At 38.9% G+C, this 17,995-nt stretch overlaps 1 protein-coding gene across 4 annotated transcripts in view; it reads right to left on the minus strand.

Moving 5' to 3' along the window:
- Positions 1–17,995, minus strand: part of epb41a (erythrocyte membrane protein band 4.1a) — a 121,148-nt gene that overhangs the window by 24,468 nt on the left and 78,685 nt on the right. The window contains exons 12-16 of one of the 4 annotated variants that reach the window (XM_030063846.1): positions 10,956–11,203; positions 9,394–9,468; positions 7,656–7,703; positions 5,554–5,601; positions 3,181–3,351 (exon numbers count right to left, since the gene is read on the minus strand). In XM_030063846.1, the coding sequence (XP_029919706.1) occupies positions 3,181–3,351; positions 5,554–5,601; positions 7,656–7,703; positions 9,394–9,468; positions 10,956–11,203 (590 nt within the window). The remainder of the gene's footprint in view (positions 1–3,180; positions 3,352–5,553; positions 5,602–7,655; positions 7,704–9,393; positions 9,469–10,955; positions 11,204–17,995) is intronic. The other 3 variants (XM_030063847.1, XM_030063848.1, XM_030063849.1) reach the window with 3 other exon arrangements.

The following is a 17,995-nucleotide window of genomic DNA, read 5'->3' on the forward strand; positions in this document are numbered from 1 at the left end:
ATTTAATTTTTGCTAGTTAAACTTTAATAGCATAGGTAAATATATTAAGCCCAGTAACATCATCAAATACTACTTGACCAGATGTAGTCCCTGTGCTCAAAAGCAGTAGTGTGGCTTCAGCAGTCCTGCTGTTATGGGGAGGATTCTAGAAATGATCTGTGCTGCATGCACAGTGCATGCAGCAGGTGTGGCCTCACTAGCTTTATAGTAAAGCCGCTTTCACATAGCATGCGGTTTGGGCCGCACTCTGCACTGGGTACGGTGCAGACTGGCGTAGAGCAGCGTGCACGCGTGTGTAGAGCAGGGCGCACACATGCACATCGGTAGGACTGTAGTCTGGTATCCCACAGCTCTGCACACAGAGAGACAGCTGCAGTGATGCTTTCCTCTATTGTTGTTTTGCCGTTCTGCCAAAATCTGCCATTTTTATCCGATTCCACAATTCTCTCCTATTGGACGCGCTGAGGTGACTAGGGATGCTACAGAGCTGCCAACTCTCACGCATTGGCCGTGAGAGTCACGCATTTGATTGGCTCCACACGCTCTCACACCACACCTCCAATTTCTCACGCTGAAGTGCTCATCAAGAGCCTTTTTTTCCTTTTGACTAAAAATAGTTCTGTTTATCTGTGATCTATCTATTGAGCCTGAGAAAAGCCACTTGTGATCGATAAGTTATGCCTGCAGAGCAGAGGCGGTGGCGGCTGGGCCACTTTTACAAGAGGCTCAGCCAATCAGAAGAATCTTTTCGATCAATCAGGGACTTCCCCTCACCCCACCGGCATATTATCCAATGAAATGAATGAGTTAGAGGCCACTCACATTACAAAGTTTGTACCGCGCCCAAGCGTTCATGCACGAGCACATGCACGGTCACGCACGCAGCGCGAACGTGGATACGGTGTAAATCATGCAACTTTCCTCTTGCCTCCGCAAAACCGTTTAATGCGCGCAGTGCGATTACCAGCGAATCGCCGCGTTGCGCAATCAATAATGAACCATGTTGTCTGTGTTGTGTCCGTTGTGCTGCTGCAACCGCATATAAACAAAAGTCGGTTTATAATGAAAGTACAGCAGTCTGTGTGCACGGCGCACCTGTCAGATCCGGCAGACCTGGTGCCGGCTGGCACCGCACAGTGTGCGGCCACCCGGTCAGGTCAGGTCTACCGGATCTGACAGGTGCTGCTCCGGCTGTCAGCTGGACCTTTCTGAAGAAGGAAGTTACCTCCGAAACTTAAGGTAAATAAACATCCCATGTCTGATTACAAGGTAGCCTACAAAAACGTCTTTTAGTTAAAAGGAACACATGATGAATGTATTTGAACTAGGCCTATATTGATTCATGATGACGTCGGGCCATGCGTGTGTCGTATTTAAACGTGATGACGTACATACCGGGGGCAATCCTGCTTGAGCGTGTAATGTGTAATGTGACCCCCCCCACTTTATTTAACTATTTGTACCAAATAGTTAAATAAAGTTGTTGAGCAAGAAGCCATTGACTTGAGTGGTATAAATTTTGGAAATGTATGTTGTAATGAGGCCACTGTCACCACCGTCACATTAGTGTCACCACCGTCAGAGGCAGTTATATTGGTTTTAAATGAATATGCTTACAATATGTTTCCTGGGTGCTGTTGAGTTATTAAAGTAATAGTCTCTTTAATACAAAAATATGTTTTTCAAATAAAAAAAAAAACATTACGGTAACAGTGTTGACAAAAACAAAGTAGCCTAATAACTGGAAAAACGCCTATTTTATGAAAAAAATGCAAAATGAGGCGGTTGCACCGGTACATTGCTGAACAGCCAAGACCTTGGCCTATAATGATATACCTTCAGATTTTGGAATTTAACTCACTTTTTTTTTTCAAAATTAAAACCTGTTTTATCCAAATTCCCAAGAATCAGTGACATGCATACTGCCTCTCACCCAAGGCAAATGCTGGAATAGGCCCCAATCCAAGAATCTGTCTCCAAAGCCTGGACTGTGTATGGAAGTAAGCTGAACTCTACCTATCAAAATATATCTATCTACATCACGTAAATTTTGCTAAATTAGCTTGCTGGTTAATGTTCCAACTCAGTGGGCCACATTTATCAAGTACCATATGAACACCTTTTTTGGATTTCCTTTGCACTGACATGTACACATGAAAAGTAAGTTTCATCCAACTTTTCAGGAGCCCAACCAATTTGGATGTGTGGAAGAAATTTACAACAACCTTAAAGCACGTGTAAACCGCCAGTAAACTTCATAGTTTGCTTTTTGTCTGCAGTATTTTTTTTTTCAATTGTAAAACTACCATATGACCATATTTTATCTAAAAATATTGAAATGTCAGAGAAAATCAGTAAAAACTTTGTTAAGCGTTGGGCTAAAAGAGCCAGTGAATTCTCAAAAGGGTACACTGTTTTTTAAATTTGTCTTGACTTTGTTGCAGAGAGCGATATGAATTTCTGATTCTCCAGAGCCCTTCTGATCCAACAAGTCTCACTTCAGCACCTGACTGCTGGTGATAAGAGCAGGGGGATTGCCCATCATTTGCATGCTGGGATTAAAAGGCATGTGATTAAAAAAAACATATCTACCAGGAAAACCAGAGGCACAAAGGAGTGGAAGGATGCATTACTCTTTTGGGGAACACTGCAAGCTAAATACATTTTAACATTTGGCTGTATAGGCATGGCCTACCTTCAAAACTTGAATGCTCTTTGAGGAAGGGCAATTGTGGTAATTGCAGGGATTGGAGATGAAAACTTGCATTTTGGCTAATTCCAATGCATATTTACGGAAATGTTTATCATTGTGCATTGTCCCTGTATGCCTGAGGAAATTTACACATTGGAATGGATTGGATTAGAGACTAGTTCAAGACAGATTACTACATAGATTATTTCATTTCAAACTACATTTGAAAACACATCTATTCCTTTTATTTGTGATATTGGTGACCTGAACCATTTTGACTTCACAGCTATTTTTTCCATGGTCTCAATTTCTAGAGTGATTGTTATATTTAAACATTATTTGCACACAGTCAGTTTCCAATGGACCCCTGTCATGGAGATGGGTGTGGATGAACTTATCAGCTTAGGTAAAACAAGGTGGTGTAAACCAGCAGTACTGATACCAAAGCAGCATGTATTCGCCTCCCAAGATAGTGTAGGCCTACTCACTGCTGGCTGCAGCTGGCCATTGATGCTGGCGGTGCGGAAAGGTGAGTTGGTGGACAGACGCTTGTCCCACTCGCTGGGGCGAGGCTCTGGTACTGACTCCATGAAACTTCTCTTCAGCTCACTAATGCTCGTGTGGTGACGCATGATCTCAGTCTGGGTCTTATCCAGATCCTTCAAGAGGAAGATTACAGAGAAAAACAGAATACAAAGTTGGAAGGAAGAATATGAAAGTAATGAAGGAAAAATGGTGATGAAAAGAAAGAGTGTAATGTGGAAAGGAAGATAGAAAAAAGGCAAGCAGAGTGAAAGGAGAGTAGGGCATTAAAGTGAATTAGAAACTACATGAGAAATGACATAAAAACAACAACAAAAAAGCAAAAACAAAAAATAAACAGTAGAACTAGTTCTTGTACCGTCTAAGATCTTTGTGCTGGTAGGCCTATGTGAAACATGTGGAACAGAGAGGAGTGGAAGAAGTGAAGCTACAACATTACTTTCCAGCTATCTTTTAGTATTCTGGAGGAAGTTGTTATTTTTGTCTTCTGACATACTGTATATCAGAAGACATTTTTAAAAAAATAGCGGGGGGAAATTTAAAAAATATATATAAATATTTTTTTTATTTAAAAAAAAAAATAGCTGGGGGAAAGTCCACCACAATAGCAGGAGGCTAACAGTTAGCATTTAGAGCATCCACCCAGTATCCAGCACTCAGTAACAATGGGAACTATCCTTCTAATCCTGAATTTATTCTTATCAGCTCAGCAGCACAAGCAAAATTAGACATAAAAACAACAACAATCGATAATAATCAAGTTTTTTAATGATTAATTGTAATAAAGTTAAACAGCAAGCCAATGCAATCCCCAAGATGAAGATGAAAAAATAATATAAAGGAAAAAAAGGTTTGTACTTTGTTTAATAGTGGGTGACTGCTGGATTACTGACCATTTCACAGCAACTAATTTATTGCTGCAGTGACATTATATTGGCTTTACTCTAAAAATGGAAAAATAACATTCCCTGTTGATTAAAGGAACACTCCAGCCCTAAATTCACTGTTTAAAACCAGGGATTGGCAAGTAATGTTTTCTTTCAGGTGTAGTTTCATTGTTTTAGGGCATAATACTGTTGTTGAGTTGGTCAGCTGCCCAAGTGCAATGAACAAAGAGAGCAGCTACAGTGGCACTTAATCAGAGTGTAATCTCCTTCGATGCTGAATTTCTCCCAGTACCTTTCTTTAACACTGCTGCAAATTAGTGATTATACAACAAGCCCTTGCTTCATTTTTAGACACTGAAACCTCACAGCTAACACACCTGTTTTAGATTTAAAACCATTGTCGCTGTGCTGAGAATATCCACCAGTGACATCAAGTGGATTAACTTTTGGCTAGTTAGCTACAGAATAACAAAAGCACCACATCAAACAACAAAACAGCATCAGAAATGCAATACAAATCATATATCCAGAGATTTAATTAGTTCTGACAGTGTTTTCGTCTGGAATTTTCCTTTATGCACTGAATGGAAAATAGTACAGAATAGAAAACAATGGAGATGAACAGTCACAGAATTACAGTGCAGAACCAACACTGTAAGGAAGAGTGAGAAATCTAGAGTTAATGAATGAAATGCCAGGGAGCTGGAGGTCTTCTGTAATTATGAGGACAGCAACAGATGGCCACACAATGACATTAGAAACTGCTACATGTTCATGATCAATCACTAACATCACTGTGAAATATCTGACTGGGAGAAAAAAAACATTCTGGCATTCCCTGCCTTAATTATGAAGCAGGAAATACACAGATGATCAACTTGGGCATGGAAGCTGTATTTTCAGGGAGACTTGTGCATGGTATCCTTACAACAGCTCCTTAATGCTCAATTTGCCTCTTGGACCATTGCTGTTAGCCATCTTGATTTTTTTGCATTATGCAACTTTTGAAAATGAACTCAAAGTATAAAATTAATAAGCCGGTCATCTGATTTTGATTAAACTTCACATGAATAAAAAGATATCAAAGGAATTTGAAAATTCCAATATTAAACAGGATGCCAGACAAGTGGAGCTGCTACATCATGGTCAAATTTGAGATTTTCAAATACTTATAACTGACTCTGAGACTCATGACAGGTGTCATATGATGCAAAAGCTAATCCTCTCCACTTTCCTGCAGAGTGCTTGAACACGGCAATTGCTGTTTGTAGGTATATTGTTGAATGTGTTTGCTGCAGCTGCGAAGCCCAAGCTGTTGCACTATAAGGTTTCCTTGAAGGATACTAAGCAAGAAACGACTCCCAGTCATATATTTGGTAAAATGAAAATAAGAAATTACAGACAACATCAAAGAGAAGTGAAGCTACTTGCATTAGAATTAGAGAGGAAAATAGTGCATGCCAAGCCTTTAGGGTTTAGCTGAAAACAAGGAAAGAAATGAAGAAAAAAAGAAGAAAAGGTATCAAAGCAAAAAGAAATTCAACATAAAGTCCATGCTGACAGCAAAACATATGGGGGCCAACATTTGAAAAGTAAGATGACATTTGAGTTTGATACAAACCTCCAACATTAAATTGCTATGTCTGATATAAATAGTTTCACCCTCAAGTTTCTTAGCTCTTTTCTGTGGAAAATGAGAAAAAGGGGAACAGCTGGTTGGTCTCAGATGTGGAGATAATGCAAAATTCATTCTCATGTTTTACTTTTACTGTTAACTTGCAATAGAATCCAGTAAGCATTACTGAATATGAGCAGACTGGCAATGACATAAAACAAAGGGTTTGCAGCAAGACAGAAGATTGTTGCAAAATCCAGTATGTCCACCTCAGAGAAGGAGAGATGAGGAATTCAGCCAAAAAAAAAGAAAGAAAATGAAGGAAAGCATCACATTGCAGCCTTCAGTATGAGAAGCCAGGCAGATACACATACACTAAGAACTGTGCATGCAGAGGCTGCTGCTGCAGTGCAGTGGACTGTGCAGAAGGATGAGTATCACTGCTTTACTTTTTACCATACAGTCCTTTCAGGAATTTTGCAATTGCAACAGCTGATGTAAATTCAACCAATCCCTTCAATATTTGTGAACCGATTACTCTAATCAGAAAAAAAATACTTAAAAGCAGTATTCTCAGGTATTTTCAACTTATACACTTTTGTCTCTGAATGGAGGAAAAGTTAATTAAAAAATGCAAATGTAGTTAATAAAAATACACTGCGCCAGATGCAAGGAACAAATTATATGTAATGTTATCTGATTTGTTTTTGTTTTGCCTGTACCCACTGATTTCTGGGATTCACCAATATTTTCTTATTTTTGCTTTTATGTTGAGTAAGAGACTTTTTCATGAGTGGCACAGAGAACTCTTACCAAGATCAGAAAAAAATGCTCACTGTCATCGTCCACAAATTATCTACCCAATGCAGGGAAATGAAAATGCATTACATGAATATCAGTTCTTTATGACAGTACTGACAGTATTAGGTTTTAGGGTAACTATAAGGATTAGATTAAAATAACACTGTTTGAATGCAGACGTTTGGGAGGTCACATAACAGCAAAAAAAAAAAAAAAAAAAATCCAGTAGACAACAGACATTAAGAAGCAGTTACAGTGTTGTTTAGTGTTTAGTATTTTTTTTTTTTTTTTTTTTTTTTTTTTTAAATTTTCAGTTCAATTCTACATAGATTCCAGCCCTGCATTAGTTAATTTTCTTCCTACAAGCCTTGTTTGGTGGCGTGTCCAATTCTTTTGCACACAGTACAACAAACTGCTCTTCAGGGAACTGCATGCCAAAACTGGGCACATTATTTATGCTAATAAGAAATGCTCATGACAAATGTTTAGTGTGTCACAGCTAAAAACTTCAAACATAAAGTCATATTTGATATATTTAGGCCCCAAATAATTTGTTTTCCACTAGGTTTTTTTTTTTTAATAACACAGTGATAAACCTAACCTTGTTGGTTAAATCTAGTCTTTTTGACACCCACTCATAAAGCTAATTAGCTTATTAAGTTATGGGATTCATCTTTCAGCACACCTGGATAAGAGCAAATTTAACTGACTAAGAACATTTGGGGAGCTGAGTTCTTTTTTTTTCTTGACAGAAAAATAACAGAAAATAAATATAATGATAAATATTTAAGAGAATGTTGCTGGATCTGGCCAATTGTCTTTGATTCTTGTGAAAATAGTAGTATATTTTGAGAAGCAGCAACCAACACTGTCTTTGAGAAAGTTGAATCCTTAGCACATTCTTGCATAGTCAAGAAGAAATATACAAGCCTTAAAAGAAAGACAACAATCAGAAAGCAACCCACAAGCAAACAGACTGACATGCTTGGTGTCTTTTTTTCCCAATACAAAGCAATTGTTAAAAGGTTTCTGGTGATGTGCAAGTGATGCAAAGATGAAAATGGTGAGTCGGTCCTCATGTTTGAGCAAGGAACACCAACGGAAGAGCCATGCTAACCTTCCTCACTCGCATCGTGTCCACCTTTGTTCTGTCCTGGGGAGAGCGCTGCTCCCCGGAGAAGGAAAGAGAGAATTAGGCCGACATTAGGGCTCCTGTTTAATTCAACCCCATGCACAAATCCATTTATCACGACACATATGGTAATAGAGTACACTATGTAACATGTATAGAGGGCTTGCAGGTGACAGTCCTCAGCTCTTGAACAAGAGTGAATATGAACAGCTAATTGTCAATTTTGCCATCTCAACATACTGAAAAGACAATTTTGATACTGTTTTGACTAGAATCTGACCAATTTGCCACTGATTTTTTTCAGTGGCAAATTGGTCAGTTGTGTTTAAATGTTTTTAAGGTTTGTAGCTAGTTACCCATAATAATAACTAACATACATATTGGTGAGAAAAAGATGATAAGCCTAGACTAGTTTACAAACATTTTCATGTTCTCAACCCCCAGATTGACTTTCCTGAAGCTCTGGACCCCCTTTTGAAGTGATTTTGCCCTGATATGAAGATATTTTGTTAAATAGTTTAGATATCATGCTTGAATATTGACAATAAATTCAAAGAAGTGAGATAAAAATACAAGCTGCTGTTTAAATAATCACTATATTTAAATAATCCTTTTTTGTATCATACCATGAAGTGAATTAAACTGTAATGAAATAAACAATTTTTCATTTTACTGAGTAGTCCTTGAAAGCTCCTGAGCTGCTCTGAAAACCACTAGCCCAGCCAGTTCCACCAAATGTCTCGCAAGAGGCGCAGGCTGCTGAGCAAACGCAATTCAGTTAGACACAAAAGTCACACACTCCAACTCCAACTATGGTTTATTTTAGACAAGCAGAGCCTTCTTCAGGGTTTAAAGACACAAGATAAACATATATTTATTTAAATGACTGATGCATAGACAATCAGAAATTATTAGGTACAGGTGTGGTCACTAGGCCATAGGTTAAACAACCATTTCACTATTAATTTCACAGGATACTACACCATATCCATTACATCATAACAGAGAAAAAAATATTCAAATTAGTAAGACACAGAGGTATACAGTTAATAAGTTACTTTCATTAACTGATCACCTATGCATCAGTCCTATAACTATAAAATGTCTGTTTATCTTGCATCTTGAAACCATGAGCAGGGCTTGGCTGATTGTTTAAAATACACATAAGTGAAGGAATTGAAGCAACAGCAAAGCCAAAGTACAGCTTTGCTCTAACTTTCATGTCCCAAACAGATACACATTAGGTCATAACAACACCACACATATATGTGCAGTATATGTGTAGTATCATTCCTCTGGGGGGTCCCTGTAATTTCTAGTGATAGACCGACTATTGCCATTTTGCATACCTTCTCAATCCTCTGTACATTTGTACTAATCATGTTTAAAGTGTTGAAACTGTCAGTTGAGTATGCTTATATATCCTCCATTTTCTCTACTCTGACTCTTTTCTGTATCCTCTTTGCTGTCACAAAAGCCCAATGTTCCCATGAGAACAATGATATGTTTAACTTACAAAGTGAGACAGTGGTGATAAAGCCCATGACTAGATTAGTCACATATTCTCTTGTTGCAATAGTTTCTGGCAAATTAGATTATTGGTAAATTAAACTTTTCTCATCTGTGGATCTCTGGAGCTCCTTAAGGACCTCAGTTTGAGAACCACCGGGTTAGTCCATGCATCTTGAGCTCATGCATGAGATCACAAGCCAAGAAAACAAACCTGGCTCTTTTTCTCCCTCTCCCCATTGGCAGTGGTCACAGCGGGGGAATGCCTCCGCTCTCTCCTGGCCACTGTCTGGTAGCACAGACACAGCTTAGACACCAGAATTAATCCCCACAACAATTGCCAAAACCATGACTAACACTTTCTATAAAACCATTTACTTTCCATATAGACTTATAAGGAATACCTCAAGTTTTTGGTAAATTGTCTAGTTGGTGAAGTTGTATGTGAACTAATAAGAACAGAGACAACAAAATGTATACACGGAACCATGTATACACGGAAGATCACTGGCATGCTCGCCACTAACAATTAAGCATCAACTATGTTGAGGCTCCATAGTGACACTCCCTATTTTCATGCCATTTTGCCTGCATTATTTGTGGGTGCATGCAAGTGTGCACTTTAGGTGTTAATTTCAAGTTTTCCTTGTAAAACAAATTTAAACTGAAAAATATTTTCTCTGTAACATTCTCTCAATACTCTCCCATAAGCAAATGTACATATAAAACACCATGCAGCACATAATGAAATAACATTTAAATTGGTAGACCTCTTAATCCCACAGTCTTCCTCTAGCCAAAATGTGGGTAAAAAGGTGGGTAGGTTAAAAAAAAAAAAAAAAGAAAACATCATGTTGCTGTTCTACAGGGCCAACATAGAATCTATTATCCGTTATGGCACCTCCACATGGTTTGGTAACCTGTCCGTCAAACTCAAATCCCGACTGCAAAACTTAGTCAAGAGGGCTGGTAAAATCATAGGTATGCAGCCCCCATGTTCTCTCCAGGAAATCTTTGAGAGAACAGTGAGGAAGCAAGGCCTCAAAACCACCCAAGACCCAAATCACATCCTCTATAAAGAATATGAGTTAATGCCGTCTGGCAGGAGGTACAGGCCACCATACTGTAAGCTCAATAGATATAAATTAGATATAAATAGACAATAAAGGCTAATTGAATTGAATTGAAACACACAAGTAAACAAAAATTAACATCATCCACTACAAGTTACTAAAATATCAGGCCTTATTAAATTAATTAAATTGATAAAGTAAATGGTACAGAATTCAAAGACATAAGTGCTCAAAGTTTTCAATATATTTCTAAGTAAAATGATGTGAATATAAAAGACGCAACAATCATAACTGTAAGGTCATGTTCAGTGAAATCTGCTAGCAGATTAGAGAGTGAGACAATAATCATGTGTGTGTGACATAATACATAAGGCACCGCCCTTGGGCAAAATGGCATGAAAATATAGTTCCTTTGGTGATAATATGCTGCAATTATTCATGTCATTCATGTACTAGTGGGATGCAATCTCACTATAACTTACTGTATTCCTTAACAAATTGCCTCTCCAGTGATCTGTCATAGTGGGGGTCATTACATGACAGCCAAAAAAAAAAAATAAATAAAAAAAAAAAATAAAAATAAAAAAATTTAAAAAAAAAATTTAAAAAGATGCTTGTCATAGAAACACTGTGAGGTCAAGATCTAGATTGTATTTCAAACATGTCTACAGCCTATGGTGGTGTGAAGGTTTACGTCCACTACCTTGATTTCTGGAGTAGACTCCTGTCTGGGGTTCTGGGTTTTGGTAGACTCTGCTGAATGGCTCTCCACCTTTATCTCTGCCTTCCTGTCTGCTGAGCGGGATTTGCCCTTGGGTGTGGAGCTTTCATGGCGCACGGTGTGAGGCAAAGCAGAGGGCAGAGGTGATGGAGCAGGCTCCCCAGGAGACACTGGTGACATGATGGGCGCACTGACTGGGCGAGTGGTTTTGTCTGGAGTGGATGCCATGGCTAGAGTGAACAGGGGATGAAAGAAAATGAGGATCTCCAGAATTGCAGGAAACCAAATGTAAGACTTGTTAAAACGATTTCAATGCAATATAAAGCTGGATGTAAACGATAATTTCAATCACAATGAATGTTAAGCCTGTTTTTCCAGCATATCCTCTCTCATTTTTAAAGAGTTAATTCAACACTAAATTACATAAAACAGAAAACTGCTGCAGCATTGTCCTCTAGGGGCTGGAATGTTTTTGGCATGTTCTATTTTTGGCCACAGCAAACAGCAGCAAAATTTTTGCCAGGTCTAGAATAATAAAATGCATAAAACATGGTGTTGTGATGGAAAAGCGGTTTCTGTCCAAATACATTTGAATGGTTTCAAGTTTTTGTTTCTGTGTGCATTCAGAGAACCATCATCAAAATTAACCAGGCATGAGTGTGTGTGTCCATTAGGCAAAAATGTAAACATTGGATCATGACTAGCTTGGCCAGTTTTCACCCAAAACTGCCACTATGACCTTTGCTAAAAACTTTGTTTTTATCAGCAGTCCTGTTTTTTCTAGTGTTTTATTAGAAACTGTCATGTGATTTAAGCTTAGGATGTAGGATATTATCACAAATAAAAACACCAATGAGACACTGGAGATGTATAGCCAGGCCTTGTTGGGGCTTTTTTTTCTGTTTAAGGTTTATTGTAATGATTCACCAGGCAGATCAATCGGACAGTTTGACTTACAGCAAGCTTGAAATTATACAGTCTGACACATATCGTAAGCAAGCTGAGACTCACCGCAGTGTCACATGCAGTGATCTTGTAAGACTACTGTTGTCACATAGCTGTTGTCAAGCTGGCTTAGCACTACAAGTGGAGCAGAATCACAGTTTATGGAGCAGAAGAACTAAAGAGCAAAACTGTTACTTTTGACTTCCACTGGTCATGGTCATAACACGGTGTAGAAGCAGGGCAGAGCACGACGGGATGTTTTTTTTTTTTTTTTTTTCGTTTTTTTTTTTTTTACCTGTTACACCAATAGCATTTCTTTTGCCTACCCAGAATGCAACCATGTTTACAAAGAAGAACTTTTCAGCAGAGATTTCAAGCTATTTTGCCTTGTGATAATGCAGTTGGTTATGCAGGACTTGTAATTAGAAACGGCATAGGGTATATAAGAACCAAGTGCAAAATTAATGTTTAGCTAGACTGTTTTAAGAATTATTGGATTGTCATTATGAACCTACAAGGGTGCACTGCTTCCTCGCATTGCCTCTGGTGCAATCAAGTATTCATTTTAATGGTTTTTGAATAGATTGTATTTATTCATTACACATTTCTATGCAGTTTTACCTGTTTGGTCTGGTAAAATAGACAATTTCATAAAAATATGAATCAATGTGCATTGTGCATGGCTACATGTAGCTTCTGTGGTCAGTGGAGCAGCTTCATTTGACTATAATGGACTATAATCCCACAACAGAAATGTCACGCCACGTCCACTTGTGTATTTTCCCAGTTACACTCTTTTTGGAAATGGCTAAATTTGTAACTTCTGAGGTCCTTCACCTGGACCTTAGCACTTAAAATGGGAGAATATAAAGCCAAGACTATGCAGTGTGGTAGAACAACTTCACCTACAGTACTAAAGAAGTTTTAACTTGAAAAGTTAAAACTTTCAACTTGAAAAGTTGAAAGTTTGAATCCTTATCCTTGATACACTCATAGTATAAATATGAAATCTCAAAAATGTGTAGGATGGGACTAATCATCTTTCTCTCAAAGGAAGAAATATTCATTCATTCAGGGGACTGAAAGAGCATTGAAAGTGAAACCAAAACAAAATGATGTTGACATGCATCCTTCAAAACTATTTTTCAAAAATTCAAAATGTTGTTTTTTCCCAGTCTTTATCTATTTCATTCATTTCAGAATGGTATATTCCTGGTGAAGCAGGAATATATGTTGTTTTTACAACAGGGAAGGGTTTAATGGACCAAATTTGGTGAATGTACTACATTCGCATAAACCAAAAAATATGTTATATGGGTAAGCATCCAAACTATCACTTTAAACACTCTGATGCATCACAGCTATTATGATTTGTTTGACTGTCTTACTCTGCTTTCAATCAAAATTTGATGCTATTTGGCAGGAGCTCGACTTCTAAGATTTTTTCAGTCACAAGGTTCTTCTTCAGGGTTGCTTCTTCATACAATACAAAGGGAAACAAAAGGACTTAACTGGTTATGGCAAATCCCAGATTACAAAAAGTTTCAAGTTACCTTTGGTACTAGAAAAGGACCATACGTGTGCTGCAGTCATAGTTATTTTTTCAATTTTTTTTAATTTGAATCAGAATACTTATGGCATATCACATTATTATCTTGTCACCTTCTACAAAGGAGCGATTGAAAGCATCCTGACTGGAAACATCACAAACTGGCATGGGATGTGCACGGCCCAGGACAGGAAGACTCTGCAACGAGTGATTAAAACTGCCGAAAACATCATTGGCACCCATCTACCAAGCATCAGTGATATCGGGGAGGTGAGGTGCCTGCGCAGAGCCAAAAGGATCCTAAAAGACAACACCCACCCCAGCCACAGCCTGTTCACCCTGCTGCCGTCAGGCAAAAGATACAGAAGTATCCGCTGCCGTACCACCAGACTACAGAGCAGCTTCTTCCCTCAGGCTGTGAGACTACTAAATGCACCATCTGCACTCCTCCATGTTTAATAATTTTTTTTTTCTATACAATCAATTAATCAATCAAGAGGGAACCACACTTTAATTTCATTATTCAACCTGTTGTATAATGACAAATAAACTTCCTTGTATCCTTGTATCCTTGTATTACAATATATTATTAAATTACAATATATTACAATAATAAATCCAAGACAATACATAGGGCCCTATCTTGCGCCAGACTCCCTAAACCCGTTATTTTCGGATTTAGGATTTAGGAAGAGGCGTTCCCCCGTAAAAGTTGCTATCTTGTGCACCTCCCGCTATCAGCAAAACACCTGCGCTACCCGCTATATTATGAATAGGCGTGTTTTGGGCATTACACCAGTTAAACCAATCAGTGTGCCAGGTGCCATTGCCTTTAAGGGCAGGCTGCGCTATCCTAAATCCTAAATCCTAAACCCGCGATGGAGAGAAGGAGGTAGATTTTCTCAGGGGTTCTACTGAGGCTAAAGGAAGTTGGCTTTATATATATATACATATTATATATTATATTATAGGCGAGTTAATTCGGGAGGTGGAGCCACATGTATCCAAGTGGAGTGTCACAAGGTTGTACTGATTGAGTAAAATCCCCGGGCCACACCACACACACACAAGAGGCAGAGGTGGAACTATGTGTAAACTAATTTATTGACAAGGTAGATTGGGCAAATAAAATATTAAAAATAAAAATATAGCACAGCTGCTGGCTTATGATAAAACAATAAAACGTGCTGGCGTTAGTGTCCAATTAAAACAGTCTTTCCTCTAAACAGTCTATATGAGTAATATACTCAGTCCATTCCGGCGGCGTCCCGGTATCAGTCCGACCGTGTGCGTGGCGAGCCTCCGTCGGGGTGCATTGAAGCCGCCTGGGCGCGCTCTCCTAACAGCCCAAACTTTAGGGATAGCGGATAGCGGGTGGTCCTGACCACCCGCTATCCGCTTTCCCTAAAGTGTGTGCGCAAGATAGCAATTTTAGGGATAGCGCATAAAACACGCCCACAGACACACCTCCAGGCGCAAATGACGGAGTCGGCATAACGGATAGCGGGTAGTGTGGGCGCAAGATACCGTTTAAGGATAACGGAAGTTCCTAAATCCGCAATTTGCGGGTAGCAGGTAGTGGCAACAGGTAGAGGGTGGCACAAGATAGGGCCCATAGTCTCATATCACATTATTAATAAGACATTAATATATCAACCAGCCCTAATTAATTGCCTTTAATTAAACAACATGCAGTAATTAAAAATAGTTCACATATATTACAGTAATCTTGAGTATTTTAAATCAATTTCAGTGATCACAGGTTTATTACCCCTCTATTCTTCAGTGTCTCAATTCTGTAAAAGGTGTGTGAAACTATATTGCCAATCCACTCTGAAACAAATCCACCCATCTAGGTGGAATCAACATATTTTCAGATTTAATCTAATTGTTTCAATTTTATTCTGGAGGAAAATTGCCTCGTTCTGTAGGTGACAAAACCTCTGGGAAGTCAAACCTACCTACTTTGGATTCTTTACAGCTCGTGACCCAACAAATTAAAAGCTTTAGTCTGGCAGCCTCAACTTTAGGCAGGTCTGTGGCCTTAGGTCTAGCTGCCAACTCCTCAATTTTTCTATCATCCTAACATCACTTGTCTAAGTCATCATCACGGCAGCTGTGTGACTGGGAGAGGCAGAAGCTTGTTTCGGTGATGTTATGGCCAAAACAACAAACATTTGGCTCCACCTTGTGATGAGCAACATAAGAAGAGGATGCCACAATTCAAGATTTAGTTTCTGCACAAAATGAAATTGCCACATATTAACCAAAACTATAGGAGTCTGGAGGCCTGGCCACAGCGAACAAAAGGATGGGAAAGTGTGAGCCAACCACTATCAAACTATCAAAACAGTGCTTAAACTAAACTATGAAACAAAGGTGCCAAAACTGAGACTACCAGACCGCCATCCTCAAAAGCAAAACAAACATAAAATAAAGAACAGTGAGAAGTGACAAAACACTCTGGGCTGATCAGGAGACTGCTTGTCTGAGGGAGAACTCCTACTGCCCCAGCCTTCATTTTATAGGGCAGGGCCAAACATCCAATCACATGATCACACTCTCCTGAGAGAGAGAGAAAGAAAGAGGGAGAAGAAAACAAACAAGGATGGGGAGCACAGAACAGGTGGCCCAGCTGATATAAAAAACGAACTCTCAAAAGAGTTGAGAGTAGTGGAAGAAGGGGAGGGTCCCGAGGGAAAAAGATAAATGACTCTGAAAAGCTTGAGTGCCTTTGCTGTACATAAAAAGCCTCACAGCTTCATTCACCTCACAACATAAAGCACTTCTGTCATTCTTCTTCTTCTTTTTACTAATTACTTGCTGATGTTTGAGAATTTTTTGCCTGATTTGCTCAGGTTTAAATGGATTAAATGCTGATTTATGCTGATTTACACTAGATTTGCCTTGAAAATCAGGAGGTGAAATCCCAATTGGAAGCCTGCTTAGGAGCAAAGCCATCCAAATATCTCAAAACCTTAACTGAGCTGCTGCTAAAGGCCAGCAGGGGGCAACAATATGCCAAACGCACCAAACACTAATTCATCCCAAATGTGATGCAATTTCAGATGCAATACATCAGGATTAACAAACATCACTAAGCCGCCTCTTTTTCCTTCTGTACACCACACTCCCAGAAATGGAGATTTTCTTTAAGTGAATAATATTGGTCCAGACTACTAAGTTAAGAACATTTTAGTTTCTTCAAGAAGTACACATGATCTCTGATCTCTCTCATGCAAGGCAAACTGAGTTGAATATAAATCTTAACTGTACTGGTATTTTTTGGTAACTATACAGATACATTAGATTTTGCCTCTCATAATCGTCAGTGATGTTGAAGGGTTTTCCAATGCAGTAAATCCCTATGACCAACAAGCGCTCATTGGAGTGGGTTCCAGAGAAACTGAGTGTTTTGTATTTTAAACAAATTGTACTTATATGGTTATAATTATGCTTACATTCATATACAGTACAGGCCAAAAGTTTGGACACACCTTCTCATTCAATGCATTTTCTTTATTTTCATGACTATTTACATTGTAGATTCTCACTGAAGGAATCAAAACTATGAATGAACACATGTGGAGTTATGTACTTAACAAAAAAAGGTGAAATAACTGAAAACATATTTAATATTCTAGTTTCTTCAAAATAGCCACCCTTTGCTCTGATTACTGCTTTGCACACTCTTGGCATTCTCTGGATGAGCTTCAAGAGGTAGTCACCTGAAATGGTTTTCACTTCACAGGTGTGCCTTATCAGGGTTAATTAGTGGAATTTCTTGCTTTATCAATGGGGTTGGGACCATCAGTTGTGTTGTGCAGAAGTCAGGTTACTACACAGCCGACAGCCCTATTGGACAACTGTTAAAATTCATATTATGGCAAGAACCAATCAGCTAACTAAAGAAAAACGAGTGGCCATCATTACTTTAAGAAATGAAGGTCAGTCAGTCCGGAAAATTGCAAAAACTTTAAATGTGTCCCCAAGTGGAGTCGCAAAAACCATCAAGCACTACAACGAAACTGGCACACATGAGGACCGACCCAGGAAAGGAAGACCAAGAGTCACCTCTGCTTCTGAGGACAAGTTCATCCGAGTCACCAGCCTCAGAAATCACAAGTTAACAGCAGCTCAGATCAGAGACCAGATAAATGCCACACAGAGTTCTAGCAGCAGACCCATCTCTAGAACAACTGTTAAGAGGAGACTGCGCCAATCAGGCCTTCATGGTCAAATAGCTGCTAGGAAACCACTGCTAAGGAGAGGCAACAAGCAGAAGAGATTTGTTTGGGCCAAGAAACACAAGGAATGGACATTAGACCAGTGGAAATCTGTGCTTTGGTCTGATGAGTCCAAATTTGAGATCTTTGGTTCCAACCGCCGTGTCTTTGTGAGACGCAGAAAAGCTGATTCGCATTGTGAAGCATAGAGGAGGAGGTGTGATGGTGTGGGGGTGTTTTGCTGGTGACACTGTTGGGGATTTATTCAAAATTGAAGGCACACTGAACCAACATGGCTACCA

Source organism: Myripristis murdjan, chromosome 11, assembly GCF_902150065.1.
Source record: "Myripristis murdjan chromosome 11, fMyrMur1.1, whole genome shotgun sequence".
Taxonomy (NCBI): Eukaryota; Metazoa; Chordata; class Actinopteri; order Holocentriformes; family Holocentridae; genus Myripristis; species Myripristis murdjan.